This window comes from Anabas testudineus, chromosome 17 (assembly GCF_900324465.2).
Source record: "Anabas testudineus chromosome 17, fAnaTes1.2, whole genome shotgun sequence".
Taxonomy (NCBI): Eukaryota; Metazoa; Chordata; class Actinopteri; order Anabantiformes; family Anabantidae; genus Anabas; species Anabas testudineus.
The window spans coordinates 11,289,701-11,309,556 of NC_046626.1; the positions used below are offsets into that span (position 1 = coordinate 11,289,701).

Genomic DNA, 19,856 nt, shown 5'->3' on the forward strand with positions numbered 1-19,856 from the left:
TAAGCGACAGCTCTATAGGCCTGTTGAGAAATGTGTGTGTACAGTACACGAAAAATACTGTTCTGTTGCTGGTTCTACCATTGCTACCATATATTATGCAGACATGCTGTAGCACTGTATCCTCAAATCAATTTAAAACATGCTACATGTTGTCTGCAAATTAAAATTTTTAAATAACTTTTGATTTTAATGCAAATTAACTTAATAAAGAAAAATACAGTTGATATGTTGATCACAACCAGGAAACCGTACTGTTGCTAGTACAATGGATGGAAAATAGAATTATTTGCAATGACTAAACATAGATTTTATGTAATTCTTATTGTATGTTACTTTATGTCTAAAAGTAGCCATACACTGTGAAGTCGTTCTGTCATAAAGACTTATGAACTGCTTACAGTACACTGTAGATTTTAGGGAAACTATAAAAAAGCCTGTGGCAGCCAGCACACTCCACATCAAAACATGTCACACCTGACATGCTGTACTCTCTAAAAGAATGGCACCGTATTGACACATATTTTTTCTTGACTCTATCTGCAAATGGATTGGCTTCCACTGTACAGTGGGGCTGTGAGACTGTAAATGATGAAAGACAGCCTGTTGCTGTGCACCTCGTGGTCGATGCCTCTGCTGAACATGCCACCCATAATGGATACTCTGTTTTCCAAATGGCCAAAGCCACAGCTCGTGTTGTATAACCCGGTAGCCACTGTCGCTACACAGCCAATGGGGTGGAACGTCTGGAGTAACTTAATCCATCATAGACTGTAACTTCACAGCAAATGCAGGCACCCTCGTGAACTAGCAGCGCTTGGAAAAATAATGTAATAGCATATAGGATATTTTTTTACTCCAAGGTCAACAGGTACAGTACACAGCCTATACGAGAAAAAAGAACAGTGCTTTTTTGTTCAGAGGGTAGCAAAGTAACAGAATAGGAATTGTAATGACTTAGAAAAACACACGATTCAGACACAACATAAAAGTTCACTGTTAGTCAAATCAAGGCAAGTAATGCAGGGGAGTGGCAATGATCTAGAACTCAGCAGAAGACAGACAAAAGGGAGGAGGCCATAAACAAAGTCCCAAAACAGGCAGGGTACACAACCAGGAACAGACAAGAGTGCATCTGTGTCACAGTAGAAAGTCTGGAATAGGGTAAATGGATTGTTGTGGAAGACCACCAATTCAGCCTCTGGACTAGGGGTGAGACGAGGGATAAAGCAGCATGTCCTTTAACGCCAGATGCTGAGTGGCTGTGGTTTGAGCAGCTGTTAATATGAACTCACGTTCACATTTTTAAATGGGATTTTTTTTGTTATAGTGAAACAAAAACTTACACTTGCGGTTCTTTTGGGGCTGTTGTAAATCAGTCAGATTTTTTGAATTGAGAAGATTGTTCACCTGGTATCACTTTGGTTTATGCATCACAAATAAGAATTCAGAATATGATTAGTTAACATTTATTGAGAGTTATTTCTGGTTTAATTTCAGTTCAGTTTTTTTTTTAGCTTCAGCCATACAAACAAAAAGAGCTGGGATTACACACATTTCTTGGATGTTCTATATTAGGAAATGATGTTGCAGGCTATATGAGAAACCAGTTTTATTTACAGTAGTAGTTATACTAGTATGAAACAGAAAAAGGTTTTAGTTGTTGGAAAAAACAAAAAGAAATCAAAATACATCCTGTCAGAAAACACAATTGTGTTAGATTTAACTAGTTATTTATCTGTAAAAGAATGTCCCATTTTACATTAGTGTTAGTATTTAAAGAAGGTAGACCGAATATTTAAATAGTTACCTACATGCTATATTACTGTGAATGTGTACATTCTTATATGAAGGTCATTTATTACATCATGAGTGAACACGTGCTTTCCTTCATTTAAGGTACTGAACTACCTCTCATTTTTTGGCCTTGGAGAAAACACTCAATCCTAATAAAAGTTGAAGCTATTGTAAATTCTTTCTGTGGTTTACCACATGACGCGCTGTCAAGCAGCACAGCCACAAGGACAGAAAAGTGACAGCAGGAAAGAGAGGAGAGACAAAGGGGGAATATAAAGTTAGACAGATGCATAGTTCCTTTCCTCTCCTGGTTGCATCGTCAATCAGTTTTCATGACGCAGACTGAGCACTGACAGAAGACTGACCTCGACTGAGCCGCTGCCACAGAGGAATAATCCGTAATGATGATTGCTTTCACATTTCCCTGCACTTCCTCTGTGTCTCTTACTAAGTTTCTTTTACTCTCACTTGTTTGTTTTCTGTGTCTGATCCTCTCTTTGTTTGTCTCTCTCTTCATTTTCATGGAGATTCCCCTCAACAGAGGCTCCTGTGATACCTCAACCCTGTTGACTTTTCAAACAGAGGCTCAGTGTTTCGGCTGTGCTGCTGTGTCCTTGTCTCTCTGCAGCTCATATGTGGACAAGACCCTGGTCTGGGTTGCGTGCTTGTGATCTTCTTTTGAAGAGCTTCACAGATCTTTTCCTCTGAGCCAGAGTACAAATTCTTCTTTAGTTCATTTTTCATCTTTAGTGTCTATGAAACAAAACTCTGGATAACAATATTGAATAAATTTTCTATTGGAAAAGGTTTGCATGCCACAACAATCAGTGACATTTCTTCAAAATGCTTTATAGTTCCTTTTTGTGAAACTTCCCCTGATTGCTGCTTACTCATGTCTACTATACTGGATTGGAAAGGACAAGTAATGCAGAAGTATGTGGAAGTACCACAAAACCCAAGCTGCAACACTGGATATGTTTAGGACTTTACAATGATCCATACCTAACCAGACAATTAGGGTGAACTTTATAACTATTATTTTTAAAGCATGTCATTTTTTGTAATTTATTTTGTAATCTTTTTTTTTTCTTGATGTTTTAAGCAATTTAAGTGTGTGGACTTTACGCTGTTGTATGATGCAAATGTTACTTAGGTTGTTTCTGTCATTCTCATCTCCTCTTTAGACATTGATGCTCCAACCGATCTTGTCACCACTGAGGAAACAGAAGACACGGCAACAGTTTCATGGAATCCAGTCGAGGCAGAAATAGAGGGATACATGTTAAGCTACAGCTCTGCTGAGGGCTCCAGTTTTGAGATACCTGTAGGACGTGATAGCACCTCATATAGGCTGATTGGGTTAAGGCCTGGAGTTCTCTACACTGTCTACATCTGGGCTTTCAAAGGAGATAAAGTCAGCACGAAGAGTTCAACAGAAGCAGAAACAGGTAAGCTTTGAACAGGACCTGTGGTCATGAATGATTGGTTCTTTTGTGTATGTCCACTATTTAAGAGCTTTACAGAAGGACCTTGCATGGGTAAATAGAGGACAGTAAGTTCAAAAGGTCGTCTGAGAGGTTCACAAATCTTTTTGATGGCAACAAAATGACCTGTGATATGATGAGCCTGTGAACGGAGGGAAGGGAGTTTTCCTTAGAGTGAGACTGTTTAACTTCAGATGTCCTCATTGTACAATACACTAATAATTTCCTTTTGATTGGTTGTGTGATGGTTTTCATCACTATTTTTTGGTCTTTTTTGTGATGGAATGAGTTCAAAACCATCAGTGTTAACATTTTACACTTAACATCCTAACCCTCTTTACCTAACTGCCAAGGGGAGAAACTTTAACTGTCACTGAAAAAAGGCCTTTTAACATAATTAGAGTGGACACCTCATTTAAAGGCTATTTAGCTTAGCCTGAGGCTTAATGTCCGTAAGAAGTTTAGGAGGTGCCAATTTTGCTTGGTCAAAAGGGCCAATTATTTTGTTTCTGCTGTCTTCTCCTGTTTCTTAATCCACTGATGTGAAGGTTAGCAGCTGTTCCTGTCTGCTTGCATTTAAGTTTTTGAAGAAAGGCAGCAAAAGAAAGCTTTTGAGGACTGACTGGCATTTAACAGCTTTAAAAGTTTTACACAGTAACTTATATCCGGATGTTTGTACAGGTTTATCAATATAATACTAACCGTATAACATAGAAAATAAGTAATAATTTATTAAATTTATAATTGTAAGTTGTGTTTGCTCAGTATACCTATTGTTTTTTCATTAGTTTTTCTATTTTTATACAGTCTTTATCCAGACTCAGATTTGAAATATTTTCCTGTTGCCTTTTGATGAGACAAACAGACATGTTAGCTCCAGTAACTTCACTCATACATCAAACAGCAGGAGGAAAATATCTGAAGTGGCTTGAAACTTACTTTAGCTGGTGATGTAAGCCCTGTTGCATTGTTGATATTTTTAAACACCAGGGAGCAATATAGTCTTTCATTAAAATACAGATGTAGTTTTATGAGAGACGGATACAGCTGAGATGTGAAATTAAGTTACATTACTCGAGAAGTGATCAGGTGAACGGATGTAATACCATTGATATTCCTGTTTTAAGAGTCATGTGGAAATCTACCACACCTACAACTGGTCTGCAAATACAGTAAATACTATATGAATTAGATGGAGATACATTAGATTACATATTCTAATAATACTAAGACACAGAGAAAATATTGTGAGGAATCTGAAACACTATTGCTTTATATTACTATAAGCAACATCGATTCTTAATAATGAACAGAAAAAAAACTTGTTTTTATTTATAATACTAGTAGTATTATTGCTTATATAATGGGGTAACATGATGTCAAATATGGATTAAAAATCTTGACAGAACATTTTGTGGCCCCCTTTACAGTATACACTCACTGGCCACTATATTAGGTACACCAGCTGTAGTTGCACCATCATTTATGTAAACAGGGTGGCCAAAACTTTAGAAACACCCATTCATATAATGCACTACAATACAACTCTACCTGTCCTCAATCATAAACGTATAGTAAAATGATCACATTTCTAACAGCTTCAAAAATAAAAAGCTATAACCATGTAAAAGTAGAAATATTTACATGTATATCAACCCTCTTCACTAAGTGTGACGTCCTCCTATGCGTTTCTAACATCTAACAATCTGGCCAGCGGTAGATGAAGATAGTTGAGGTGTTTAGTTTCTGTTATGTGTGCACTGGAAGTAGTGATGTCCTTTAGCAGTTGTAACTAACCGTAACTCCCCATGCAGAGTTGGACGCCCCTACTAATGTCTTGGCCCAAGATGAAACAGATTCCAGCTTCAGGGTATCCTGGGATCACACCCAGGCAGAAATTGATGGCTACGTCCTTACCTACAGCTCTTCTGAGGGCTCAAGTGAGGAAATCCCAGTTGGGTCTGACAGTGCTTCATACATGCTGACCAGATTGAGGCCCGGGGTCCTCTACACTGTCTATGTCTGGGCCATCAAGGGGGACAAAGTCAGCAGGAAGAGCTCAACACAAGCTGAGACAGGTCTTAGATTTATGACTTTCTGTTCAAATCCAAAGCATTTAATTATCTGACTAGCTAAGGTCAAAACTGAGAGAAACACAATTTTCTTGAATCAACATTTTCGTAACCTATTATATTTCCATGTGAAATGAAACCATGCACAAATGGTTGAGAAATGAAAGGGAAAACAACATGAAATGTCTCAGTAAGATGTTGGACCACCACAAACGTAGCTGAGTAGAGATCTAGTGGCTGCAGAGGTGAAAGTATACAGTACAATGTACTTATCAAACCATTCAGTGACAACATTCCTAACTGCTGTCTTCATGTTTCTCCATTCATTTAATTTAATTTAATTTATCACCTGTGTGACCACTGTAGTTTGCGTCAGTAGTGTATTGATATCCTCCACTAACATCTTCCTCTAGAACTGGATGCTCCTGCTAACCTCTTAGCCCAAGATGAAACAGAGTCCAGCTTCAGCGTGTCATGGGATCCAGTCCAGGCAGAAATTGATGGCTACAAACTAACCTACAGCTCTACAGAGGGCTCAAGTGGCGAGATCCAAGTCGGGCCTGAGAGTACCTCTTACAGTGTGACTGGTCTGAGGCCTGGGGTCCTCTACACTGTCTACATCTGGGCCATCAAGGGGAACAAAGTCAGCAGAAAGACCTCAACACAAGCTGAAACAGGTGTCAAACACCAGGTTTTGATAGTTTACCTGACCAGCTCATCCATGTTTAATACTAGATCTTTTACAGTTGTTTAGATGAGACACAAAGGTCATTTCTTTGTGAACCCCAGAACAAAGGAGACTTGGAATGGCAGACTTATGTCTATCAACTTATTTAAAGCATTACTCCAATGAATGCAGTACTTGCCCTCTGCTTTTTTCAGTAATGAGGAATAGAGCAGACCAGACATCCGTTTCCCCTCTTAACTTTCTTCAGCTCTTCCTGAGCAAACACATGCTATCTTTAACGTGTAATTCCTTTCAGGATGTCTTGGGACCACTCTGCAGTCTTCTTACAGTTTGTCATGCTTGAAGCATGGCCATTACTTCCAATCAACAAAAACACATGTGTTGTGTGCTCTAGAAGTCCCACTGCTCTGTCTCTTGTGCCCAGCAATCTGATCCTTTCAGTAGGTATACTAGTCAAAGTTTAAAACAACAGAGCTTTGGCTCAGCTGTCTGTTCTGTCAGCTCCTATAACGTTTTACACTTCTTACTTATCCTAATCGAGGTTCTTGAAGACATTACACCTCTCATCTGAAAGGCTTCTTCAGCTGACTAGTCTGGAGTCCTATGAATTTTAACTTCTGTCTCTTGTACCCAGCAATAAATCAACCCTCAACATCTTAAGGGCTGTTGAGGTCACATACTGTATGGGTTGGTGTCCCAGTCCACCATTACGTGTGTCATGAGGGTCACATGAGTTAAGATGTGAAGACCACCTCTTCTGTTTAGTGATGACTGGTCCAGTTAGTTGCAGGTGGCTTCCTTAACTACTCTTTCAAACCTCTGGTCTTCTCAGGCAGTCTAGGATAGCCATAATCTGTAGGACCTGTTATCTCCACAAAAATACACTTCTTTCTCTAACTCATGTAAAATCCCAGTATATCTGGAGCTTTTACTTGGGACAGCCAGTAGATTGGGCACGCAGATTTTTTGGGTGCAACAATAACAAGCCCTCTTTGTATTCTTACCGCAACTTCAAGTAGCTGTTGCACAAATGACTTGAGTAAAATTATCTTGGGCAGAGTCACCACACGTTTCCACCAAACCTAGGCTATGACCGGTCTAAATGATCCCTCCAACATGCTGATGACCAGAGTCATTAAGTCTTCCTCCAAAGAAAATGCTGTGTCCAGAATTAAACCCAGTAATACGTGGTAAGTTCCTCTTAACTTCTCAACTTCAAGCATTGGGTATTTCTCTCCCAAAGTGCAGAAGATGCACATCCAAAGAGTCAGTTTTTTTTTGTTTGTTTGTTTTTTTCTATGTTCCATGTCCTCAAAACATACTCCATGCCATTTGCCAAACAAGTTTGGTTCCCCACTCTTACTATGACTCTTACACCTCAGAACTGGATGCTAACCCTTTTGGCCCAAAACAGAGTATCCTTCCAAGAAATGGATGAATGCTGAAGTATAGAGACAGCTTTGAAGCCTGATACTGCTGTTCTTTATATCATATGCATTTGAGCATTGAATCAGGATGGGATGAGCATTCATCATTTGATACTAATTTAAAATAGCTGGCTTGTCTTTTGTTGTAATATGTGTGCATAATTAAAAAAAATCTTCATTTATTCTCTGTTATGTTACTAATCTTCAATGTTGGCCGTACGTATTTGTTGTAGTTGCATGAGTATATTAACCGCCTCCACTAACATCTTCCTCTAGAACTGGATGCTCCTGCTAACCTCTTAGCCCGAGATGAAACAGAGTCCAGCTTCAGTGTGTCATGGGATCCAGTCCAGGCAGAAATTGATGGCTACATCCTAACCTACAGCTCTACAGAGGGCACTAGTGAGGAAATCCTAGTTGGGCCGGGCAGCACCTCTTACAGTTTGACCGGCCTAAGGCCTGGGGTCCTCTACACTGTCTACGTCTGGGCCATCAAGGGGAACAAAGTCAGCAGGAAGATCTCAACAAATGCTGAGACAGGTTAATACAAAACAAACGGGAAGATTGTTTTTCATTTGGTGGTATAAAAGCTGTTCTCTCTCTGGAAATAGAAATTCTTAATCCAATTTACATCAGCATCCAAATACAGTGATCTGTTCTGTTGCCATTTCCATTTGTAACAGTTGTGTAAATCTACATTTGTGCAAATGCAAAGATGATAAATGCCAAATTAGCTTCTTCAGTAAGGGAAGCTTTAATTTATCTTTATATAAGACAAGTGTGAGAATTACAGACCCTTTATACTTGATGAAACGCACTGTATGATATCCAGAAATCTAGACATTTTTAGGATATACTTTGCTTTATTTAGCAAGGCTGGAAGTTAGAAAAGGAACTGGAACTACTTAGAGTACAGCACAGACCAAACTAAAATACAAAAGCCATGCAACCTGATCCTGGATTGTTTTTTAAAATGACTTCCTTTTTATAGTCAACATCAAAAAACCTTTAGGACCCATAAGCACCACAGCTGTGGCGCTGGTTTGAAAAAATTGCTGTGATCCCAGCATGGGGCTGCTTTTCTGTAACAAGTTCCAGGTATCTTTGCATACACAAATTCAAACAGGCTACTGCTCTGTTACTTTTACTAAAACAAAAATTCTAGACTGAGAGTGCTGATTTACATTCAGTCTGCTACAGTACATGAACCAACGTTGGAAAATGATGATTCACACGCAGGTCCCTGCCTTGGAGTACAGTATCATATGCAGATGCAGGAATGTGGCAATAACTACAATTAGTTGACTTTTACACAATTACTAAGAAATCTCATGCTTTTTATTTAAGCTGGAAAACAACACTGTATTAGATCCCTACAGTTGTTGTTCTTCGTGTGTCAGTGCTCAATTCACAGGTCGGGGTTTAAGTATCAGGGGTTGTTGTTGTTGTATAAATCTTGGTAGGTTTGTAAACACAGTGTGGATTTTAAAATTGTTTTGTTCCTCATAAAATTAGGAAGTAAATTCTTTCTTTAAATATTATGACACTTCTGACTTCTCAGACTAATGAACAATAAATAATTCATTCCCTCTAATTTATTAAAACATTTTTTAAACAGTAAAAATGTGTTTACTCTAAACTTGTAAACCACCAGAAAGGAGATTAACCCCTGCTCTGGCAAGGAATGCTTCCGCAGGCCAAGCCAGGTCAGGTATGTCTCGTAACTCAGTGTAGTGGAAAAGTTGCAGCAGGAGCACATGGTGAATGGGTTACAACAAGGGTATCTTTGTGTGAGTCAGACGATCTGTAGAGTCATCTGGCAGCTCTAAGTGAAAGTTGGATCTTTGTCAATTAGGCAGTAAATGGCTGAGCTTTGGATTATAAACTTGTCTCACTATAACTCCTTAGAAACTGTCAGTGGCCTCAGACAAACATGGTACTGAGTTCAAAGAGCAGAGCCACTGTGTCAAAAAGAAATCATCTGGGATACATTACACACGTGTGTTATTACTTCTGCGACTTTATTGGATGTAGTAACGACCATCATTAATATGTCAGTTAAAACCGTTTCAAAACAGCACGACTGCTTTTCACACACAGTCAGCGACATTGCTTTCCTCTTGTGGCACCATTACTTCTTCTAAATGTGCTACACTTTACAGTCTCTTTACCCTATTACAATTCAATTACAATAAAAGCAGTTTCATTCTTCAGTAATTATGATAGTGTTAAACTGATGAGGGTGGGTGATGGTGGTGATGAGCAGCTATTGAATTAACCTAGAGCATAATTTAGATGTGTTATAGAATAAATAAATGTTATTGTGCAATAATCCACTGTGATATACACTCTTACCAACAGACATTGATTCCCCTAAGGACCTTAAGGCTACAGATGTGACACTGGAGTCTGCTGTTTTGACCTGGACTCCTCCTCTGGCTGATATTGAGGGCTACATTCTCACTTACAGAGATGAGGCTGGCAACATGGAGGTAGTAAATCCATGTGGTTAAACATATATACAGTAGTTTGTCAACCTAATAGATAGGTACAGCACCAAAAGATATCATCAGACGATCACAAAGCATTTAAAAGTTTTGGTTTTAGTCCTCTAGATTTAACATACAGAGGATGTACACAGAGTGTTGAATTTTGTTTGGTAACAGAGGGTTCCATTGAAAGTCCAAATGGTGCTACTGTAAAATAAAAAAGGCACCAAGATTTAGAGAGAAAGATAAAGTGAAATTTATTAAGACATTTTGTATCAGATTATATTATTTTTATAGAACCATCACATCATAATGTAGAAAACAGAATTTGTTCTAGCATGATGCTCAAAACCTGTTATCCTGCATTTGGCTCAAAGCAAAGCTACATGTGCTTTGACCATCTTCTAAAATAGGAAACACTGTAAATCATGGTTTTATGCCTTGTCCTTGCCTTTAAAACACTACAGACACTACTTGGACAACAATTACCTCCCTTATTGAGAAAGACTGAGGTTAAAGATGAATTTAAAATTTAAGCTCTGCCAAACACTGTCCTCTTGTGGTCAGAAAAAAAATGACTCGTGTTCCTGTTTGAAGACCATAACTCAGAAAGTTAATTTAATCAAAGGCAGGTTTATCATCTCAAAATTATTATTCACTATACATTAGATGAGACTGTGGGTTTTATTTTTTTTAATTTGTTTTGTGGTCAGACCGTTGAAAAGCAGCTTGGAGCCGCTGAGAACAGTTTTGCTGTATCTGGTCTGGAGATGGGGGCGAGGTACATTGTCACCGTCATTGCCTACAGGGGCAACAAGAGGAGCAAGGTGGTGGAGACCATCTTTAAAACAGGTCTGTGTGCACAGCTTCACTCCTTAGTGTCATCCCTAACAACATGGGTGATTTCTTTTTTTATCACATTTCATGAATCATATGTAATTCTGTACTGTAACATGATTTTACATCCTGAGTATTGTTGCTAATGTTCATGACATTCATCCTAGCTGGCCTCCAGTACCCCTTCCCCATGGACTGCATTCAGATCATGAAGAATGGCAATAAGAAGAGTGGTATTTACACGATCTATATTAACAATAACCGCTCCAAACCACTTGAGGTTTACTGCGACATGGACACTGATGGTGGCGGCTGGCTGGTACAAATCATTGTTAAAGTGCACATTACACCTATTTGTTAAATAAGGTTACACACTGTAATAAGAGTATTTTTTATTAATTCTTACAGTAATGTTAATTACATAGACAACATCTGAGAGCCTTTCTTAAAAATTAGTTTTTGATGTCCTCATGTTGCTGTGCTGCATGATGTGAAATGTGTATGTGTAAGTTTGGCCATTCTTTTTAAAAGTCAAACAATAAATCAGTAAAGTGCTCCTCTAATGATAGTAGTTTGCATGATAGTGCCAACCCTGTAGTTTAAAACCTTTGTATTAAAGCCCTGCTCTGCCTTCTTGCAGATGCTCCAACGTCGTACCACTGGCAAGCTGGACTTCATGAAACGCTGGAGACAGTACATAGAAGGTTTTGGCGACATGGCAGATGAGTTCTGGATTGGTGAGCACACACCAGTTTTTCATGGTTTGCTACAGGCAGATGACACATACACATATGAACAGTAATGTCTCTTCTCTCCTTCACACTCTCTGTCTGTCGATCTGTCCGCTCCTTCAGGTTTGGACAAGATATATGAGCTCACCAATACTCCTACTCAGTATGAACTGAGGTTTGACTTGGGCCTGGGCTCGGAGAGAGCTTATGCTGTATATGACAACTTTAGGATCGCACCAGTCAAGCAGAAGTTCAAACTCACTATTGGCCAATACAGGGGGACAGCAGGTGGGTGTTTTCCAAACTAGAGAAGACGGCATGTGTAACTCGCAAGGGTTACATTTTCTCTCTGCCACTTTACTGAAATAGAATGAGTTACAGAGGAGTAGAGAAGGCAAGGACATCATTGTAACACAGAGGGATGGGAGTGCATGCATTGAAGAAGTAGGCTCCCCACCCATCACTCTGTGGGGTGCTGAAAAAGCAAATACACACCATCAGTAGGTGGGATATTTGTTTCAGAAACATATATTCAGTCAGTTATAGACAGTTGCAGTATAGAGAAGGTGGTATGTGAAGAAGACAGGGATGTAGTGGGCTTTGAAGCAAGAAAGATACAGGCGCACAGCAAGAGGGACGCTGTGTCTACACATACCACAGTGTGCTGAAACAACATGCACTGCGGCACTGTATCTCTCTATTTTTGGCATTTTATTAAATTTCTTCCAACAGGGAGCAGATGGAAGCAAAAGGAATACAAAGGCAGCAAAATCTGAAATATACTGTACTAAAGCAGTCTGAACTAAATGGAGTCTGTTCTGTAGACATTGAAAAATGTCTCAGTACTGTGACTGGTAATAGCAGAAAATAAAAAAATTATGATTTGTAAAATACTGTGATTTAGAATAAGATTTTTTTAAGTTCCTTTTTCTACAGTTTGTTGTGCTCATTGCAGGATCTATACCACTCCAATATTCCAGTCTGGCTATGAACATGATGGCACGTATTGTTCTGTATCTTCACCAAGACTTTAAATCTGTCCTTATTCGTCATGGCGAGGATCATCACGTCTTCCCTTATGAATGCAGCTGTTGCCCTAATAATTCCCCAGTGCTATTTTTATCAAAGTCTGGTTAATGTGTTGATTTCATACACTTACATGTAAGTTAGTACTTTCTGGCTAGTAGGCAGCATTAATGACTCACTTGAGGCTTTGGATTAAAACTTTTCTTTTAATTGCAGGTTTAAATGTTGCACTCAGACGTCAGTGTGAAAACAATTAACTGTTCCGCCCTGACCAATACAACTAATCATTTATTTTTGTTGATGATATCCAGGTGATGCTATGACTTACCACCAAGGACGACCCTGGACTACCATTGACAATGATAACGACATTGCGTTGGGTAATTGTGCTCTGACCCACCGCGGTGCCTGGTGGTACAAAAACTGTCACCTAGCCAACCTCAATGGAAAGTGGGGAGACAACAGACACAGTTTGGTGAGTGAACACTATTTCCTGTCATGATGAGCTCTTTAGCCAGTGCTGAATTTGTTGGTGTGTTTTTTAACAGGGTTTAAAAGAGGGTTGTAGCGAAGGGCAGCTGGTCGAGCATTCTTTCACTAATTGCAGGGCAGGTAGTTTGATTTGACCACATGCAGAAGTGTCCTTGAGCAAGACATTAAACTCAAAATGCTCTCAATGCTGTGCTGTACACTCTGTTTATATGCCACTTAAACAAACTAAAATCAATGCAGTCTAATAGAAGGTATTTAAAGCAAGTTCAATTTCACTGAGCAGCATTATTTGTTGGAACAGTTTTGTTGTAAATCCTCCCTCATAAAGGCGAGAATGGTCAGTTTTATGTGATTAAAAGAGGTGATCTGACTGTAAGGTGATTTTATAGTATGTAGATTGTGCTGCTGTTGAACTCTTCTGCCTTAAAAAGAGAGGCGTTATTTAGGTGTACCTATTAATTTGGTAATCTTGAATCCTTATTATTTATTTGTCAGTTTTTTAATAAAATGCTAAATTCAGCATAAGCTGAACATTATTGACATTAAGACTGGCTGAATAAAACAGGTTTAACATCAACATCAGTTCCTCTCATGTAGTGCGTTTTCACACCAACAGGTGGCAATGACACTGTTATTTAATGACACGTTTACACTAACCCAAGGCAGACGTGAACTGGCTTTGGAGCATGTAGATGACGCCATCAAGCAACATGTTTTCATTCCATTCTTTACATTAAAATGTTTTATTCTGTAACATTGTGTATAGTTTTACATACAAAAACGTTTCAATTTAAATATAGCAAGGTGCGCTGTGGACTTTGTGTCCTAACAATATCTTTTCCTTCAGTCTTTAATAGTAATGAATAATAATGCAAGTGGATCGAAAAACTTTGATTCTCTGTTTGCTATTCAGAATCTATCCCAGTCTCAAATCATTTTGAAGAAAATAACATTTCTATTGAGTGTTGTCAGTTATTGCAGGTGTCAGCACTCAGGATTAGTTACGAAGTTTAGAAAAGTTTGCAGATTTTTTTTCTTTTTCAAAATCAAGTCTGCATTCGCCGCTCGCAGCATCCTACTACTTATGTTAGGATTTACATCTGAAGATACTCGACAAACACAGCTAACCATTATGAACACATTTCACTGTTATTTCAGATCCTTTCTAAACCTGATTTGTTGGTCAGCAATCAAATACAACTTCACTCCAGCCCACTTCTCGTTGTTTTGTTTTGGATTGTTGAGGTGAAGCAGAAATGGCCTGAATCCATCAGCAGTGATAAGAAAACACATTTCTCACAGTAGCTATAAACTATAAGTGTTTTTACCAGGCTGATAGGGTAGCAACAACAGTTATTATGTCTAAGGGAGACTGATACCGAAGGAAATGCCGAGGGATTTCTGCACTCTTGTTGAGATTTCATCCATAATATTGCAACTGCAGTGTAGATGTCTCCTGCTATGTTTGTCGGCAAAATGCAATAACAGTCAAAACAAGTTTGTACTCACATGAAATGAAGCCAGCGACTGGTATTTATTAGTGTTTGTCATTGTGCCTCTCTTTCACGTCGCCTGTCTCTTTCTAATCTTTTCTTCTCTCAATCTTCTTTCCTGATGTCAGGGAGTGAACTGGGAGCCGTGGAAGGGCCACCTGACATCCCTTGACTTCACCGAAATGAAGATCAGACCTGTGGGAGGCTTGTCCAGCAGGAAGAGGAGGTCGTTGGCGGCCAGAGAGAAGAACAGAACCGCAAACCTCCAAAAGAAATAAGAGAGCAACTGCCAAAACCACAGCAGACATCTTGAGTCATGTTAACCTGCCATCACGCTAGATCAGGGTACATCTGCTCTCATTAGTGTAACTGAGGAAGAGTTCACCGTGGATCACCTGTCTGTGACTGGTCTACATATCTGTATGTGTCTCATCTCTTGGACGACATGTACAGAAAAGCTCATATGCAATAGTAATGTATTATCTGTTTGTCTACAGTAAGATTAACCATAAATGTCTAGGTTTAGTGTGATTGTGGTAACGTGTTTGGAAGTGATCTGAAGTTGAACATGAACAATTTTAATAACTCCTGTTTCACTGATTCTGCTAAAAACAAAAACTCAGTTATTAATCAGGAAACAGCAGATTTAAGCACAATTGGAAATCAAGAATTCCAATTTTTTTTTACAGTCACTACATCATTTAAACATTTTTAACCTCAGGGCAGAAGCCCAAGTTATTTCTACTATATGTTTTAATTTCATGTTCTGTGAAGACTTTGAGCAGCAGCGTTTCCTGTGTGTAGTAGTACAATCCCAGTAACAGAAAAGTAAGAAAACTGGCTTAGATGATGATGTAGACAATTAGTGAGTTTATTGATTTTGAAGCCGGCCGACTGTGTCCTGTTAAGCTGCCACTGGGCCTCGCATGACATTTTTCTGTGTTGGACAAGCCACAGAATAGCGAAGGACGGCTGTGTGAAGCGGTCACATCCCTGCTGCTTTACATTCATGTGATAGGGGCAGCACATATCAATCATGTGATATGCCCATATCGAACGTCAGGACCAATAAAGCTCCATCCTCACGAACCTAATGTCCAAATCTGACTATGGTTATTAATACTGCTCTGACTTTGAGTTTATTACTTAATTTCATTTTTACATACAAAAACTCTGGGCTTATGTGTCAAGGACAGAGCACATCAATCAACCTTTCTGCTAATCTGTCACAACCGATAAGCAGCGGCTGCTCGTCATAGATTTTGCATTCACTAAAAAGAACAGAAATGAGGACGCTCACTAAGGAATCAAAATTTAGTATATTCATATTTTTGTTGTCCAGCTGGTATTATAGCCACTTGTTTATATTCATGACATACATTGACACAATAACAAAAATAAAGGGTTTTGATACATGGAGACATTGTCATTTTCCTCATCCAAGCATATCTGGAGCCTGAAGGTGTTCAACAAAATAATTAATGAGTAGCTCCGTCTTTTGTCATCCACATATTTGATTATTTGTAGAGTTCAATAGTTTAACACGAGAAAGTCGGGAGAGGTTTCTCACACTTTAACTTCTCACTGTGGTGCTTTGTCACTGTTTTAATGTTGAATCTAGAATCAGTACAAGACTGAGGGTCTGGGCTTTCAGCTAAATGCTAGCATCGGCTTGCTAGCGTGCTCAGAGATGATGTATTGCATGAACTCTTTAATAGGACAGGTTCACATTTTTCAAGACTGTCTTGTCAGTGCACGATGAAAGTGTTATTAGTGGCTGTAATTGTTCTTTTTGTCCATACTGGCTGTGAAGGGATCCCTTCAGTTCTTAATGCAATTTCAGTGTAACTGTAGACTGCTGGAGACTCTTACAACTGCAGCTTTACACAAAAGAAAAGGACTGTGAGGTTTGTCCCTCCTCAGTTTCACTAAAACATTTTAAGAGAGCAAAAGGAAAAATAAATGACAAACTGTTCCATTGTTTATACATATGTGGGTGTTTTAAGAGTCGGGGCACTCCCAGCAGGATTATAATTAATGAATATAGTGTATTTATCAAGTTTCATGCCCATCCATCTTGTGGTCTTGCAGGAAACCAAAAAATGTTGAAGTTAGTGAGTTAAAGTCAGGGGATCTTCTGAGAACCATGAATGTTGACTCGTGGTCAGGCTTTAGTTCAGAGCGCTGGCTGGTTGGTAGATGAAAAAACAACCTGGTTAAACATTTCTTACCAGCTTTGTTCAGTATAAAAGTATATGTTGAAAACAAACAGAGGAAAAAAAACTAATTTGAGCAAAAATATTCTTATATTCAGCAGGTAATGAAGTCATTAAAATTATATTTCATACGCTCAACAAGCCTTGAGTGGTATTCTGGCTTCCAAAACATGGATGAGTTACACTCTTTATGCTCCCTGAACGCCTCGCTCACAGGCATTTCAAAGCACGTCTGACCTATGTTCTGTACCGTCCCTGAATGCCACACACTGACATTTTTAAGTTTTCCTCACAAAGCCAAGCTGTAGAAGTTATTTGACAAAATTAGCTAAGCCAAGGTCAACGGATTAGCTCTTTCACAGGGTTTTCATGGAGTATTCTCTGTTTACTTTACTAGTCTATTAGGAGATGAGAACACTTTTCAACTAAATGCTTAAAATGTTTTCTATTAACATTAAGACCTGAATTGTTAGAGTGATTAAAACATGAAGCTCTCGTCAGTCGATTTCTGATGTTTAAAAATACACTGATCCCACGGTACAACACTTAATTTCATCATCCTGAGTTGAGCAACTGCACTTACAGGAACTAATGACTTGTTTGCCGTCTGGTCTCTCAACAATTTCCCAATTCTGTATCTCATAATCTGTAGACAGGACCAGCTCGTGGCTGTCTGGACAGGAGCTGTTTTTACACAGCTGCTAAAAGCATATAGAAAAAATATAAACAGCACCGTTTATCTTTTAAGCACAAGAAGGTTTAGAACAAAGACGTTCTACTTCAGGAACGTCGTTCCCACTTCAGGGGTCAAATGAAAAAGTAAAATATATATTTTTGAGTGTTTATTCATTGAAATAAAATAAGCATTTGAGATTCCTGCTGCCTGAAATTTGACAGCAAATATTTCTGGCGTAGCGTTTCATTTCAACTTTGAAGTGAAATGTCTCACAAAAGCTCATTGATGCGAAAGGCCTTTTCAGCCACAGTGATTGCAAATTACTTTAAGGAGATTGGTTCCTGCCATTGCTCTGTGAGGCAAGTGGTTTGCTTAGTGCCAGGATAAACAGAGGGGGGGGGGGAGCGGTTTGCCCTTTCTCTCATTATTTCCCTCTAACTCTCTTCCTGCATCGCTTCTGTGTGTGTGTAGTGTATATAGTATATATGCAGTATAGTATAAGCTTGCTCCCATACTCATTTGTCTGTCTCTGTCACTCAGGTTGACACTTAGCCCACGCCTTTGGTTCAGTGTGATGTGATTTTTCCATGACAGAGCTCGGTAATGTGGTAACACAGCGGCGCTTGTTCGAAGGGGTGGAGAGTGAGCAGCTCATGGAAAGTGAAGAGGAAGAGAAAAAGAAGAAAAGTCACACGACAAAAAAGAAAACAAGAAGCACCTCTGACTCACCCCGAGGTCATGGTGTAACACCCTGCATTATGAAGCACATTATACATTATGGACAAAGTGTGTGTTGAGCAAAACATCGAGCCTCATGCAAGAATCAGCTGCAGTTTAGGAGAATGTGTGACAGTCTCCAGATATTGTACTGTGTACTGTTTTCTTAGGTATAAACAAAAGGTGCGAGTGGTCCAGACCTGTCGCACAAGTCATGGATAGACTGACTTCACAGGCAGAAAACACACTGAATTACAGTTACTTCATCCAAATCCAAAGTAGATTTAATGAAAATATACAGTGTACAGTGTAACAAATGTAATGCTAAGGTAATATTCATCATCAACATTGTGGCTGCCAGTTTACTGAGTAGTATTTTAGATTTTAATTATTCTATTTGCAAGTGGAGAAGGAAAATGATCTCATCTAACATCACCTGCTGCAGGCTGTGATATTCTCCAGTATCTCAGTGGTTCTCATGCTTTTGACCATCTTACATGTTAATCATGTGTAAATCTTTAACCCTGAACCACTCCCTCTTTATTTATTTTACTCTGTTATGTCATTTCTGTGAAGGAAACCTTTCTACAAACAAAACGGAAACAGGTTAGATGATGCTGTATGCCCACCTTTTACTTACTTTATCATGCACATTATTTCATCTCAGTGTATTGTCAGTGATATGATGTCTAGTGTACATACCGTGTACACCACTACTATCAGTGGACTACAGTATATAGGGTATACGACTTTTTACTCACTGGTGAATTTTCACCACGCTGGCCTCGCTGGTTTATATTCCAGACACGTTTTTACTACTTAGATGATGTCCATTGAGCCACAAAGAGACCAGAGCTCCCAAATACCTGAGAACCACTCAACTAACGTGTTAAAAATCCTGTCATCACATTGATCGTTGTTTACAATTTATCACCGTGGCTGAGCACATCAGTGATTAAAAAGCGATTTGTCGAGGAGTTGGATACACGTCCCAGTCAAACACAAGATGCCTGTTTTGTTTTTTCACATCGCGCTGAAGAGATGGCAGGTTTTGAAGGATCATTCTTAACCACACATCCTCAGGCTTTGAAGAATGAAGTCGAGAAATCTGTTGTTTACATGCTGAGGTTTAAGTTATGCTAATACTCTGACAACAGTGAACATCTCACGCAGGTTAAGAGTCAGGATCCAGGAGATGGAGCAAATTTCCCAAAGTAAATGTCTGAGTATTAACATTGTAAAAGATGAATGGCCCCTCAAGACAGACTGATTAATTGCATCAAAGATTGCTCCTCTGTCCATCAAAACGATGATGAAAACGTTGGAGAAGATCACTGGAGGCAGATGTTCTTATTAATTGGATTGCCTTCGCAGCCTTCAGACGTGTTTGTTGACTCATTTTTCTAATTTAACACAGTAGAAGTGGAAGTTAGCGTAATAGAACATTTGGATGTTCAGGACTGTGTACAACAGATGTCTGCTTACGAAGGCACAAAAAAACAAATGCAGCTCTCTGCTGTTTTTTTTTTTTATTATTATTATTATTTTGTTTGTTTGTTTGTTTTGTTCTTTTTCTGTGGTCTCAGTGTGTTAACAGTGTGTGAAAATCATCGGGGGCTTTTGTCCCACTGGCGTCTATATTGTCTCAGTCCTCGCAGAATACACTCGATGATGAGGCCTGTGCAATACGCTGCGTGACATGTTCACACATAAA

At 39.0% G+C, this 19,856-nt stretch overlaps 1 protein-coding gene across 6 annotated transcripts in view; it reads left to right on the forward strand.

Annotated features, from left to right (window-relative positions):
• Positions 1 to 16,491, forward strand: part of tnn (tenascin N) — a 32,926-nt gene extending 16,435 nt beyond the window's left edge. Inside the window, exons 9-19 of one of the 6 annotated variants that reach the window (XM_026375231.2) lie at positions 2,979 to 3,242; positions 5,093 to 5,356; positions 5,764 to 6,027; positions 7,742 to 8,005; positions 9,827 to 9,957; positions 10,668 to 10,806; positions 10,959 to 11,110; positions 11,432 to 11,528; positions 11,646 to 11,810; positions 12,860 to 13,023; positions 14,662 to 16,490. In XM_026375231.2, the coding sequence (XP_026231016.1) occupies positions 2,979 to 3,242; positions 5,093 to 5,356; positions 5,764 to 6,027; positions 7,742 to 8,005; positions 9,827 to 9,957; positions 10,668 to 10,806; positions 10,959 to 11,110; positions 11,432 to 11,528; positions 11,646 to 11,810; positions 12,860 to 13,023; positions 14,662 to 14,811 (2,054 nt within the window). In that variant the 3' untranslated portion in view covers positions 14,812 to 16,490. Of the gene's footprint in view, positions 1 to 2,978; positions 3,243 to 5,092; positions 5,357 to 5,763; positions 6,028 to 7,741; positions 8,006 to 9,826; positions 9,958 to 10,667; positions 10,807 to 10,958; positions 11,111 to 11,431; positions 11,529 to 11,645; positions 11,811 to 12,859; positions 13,024 to 14,661 lie in introns of all 6 variants that reach the window. The other 5 variants (XM_026375233.2, XM_026375232.1, XM_026375235.1 and 2 more) reach the window with 5 other exon arrangements.
• Positions 16,492 to 19,856: the final 3,365 nt, after the last annotated feature.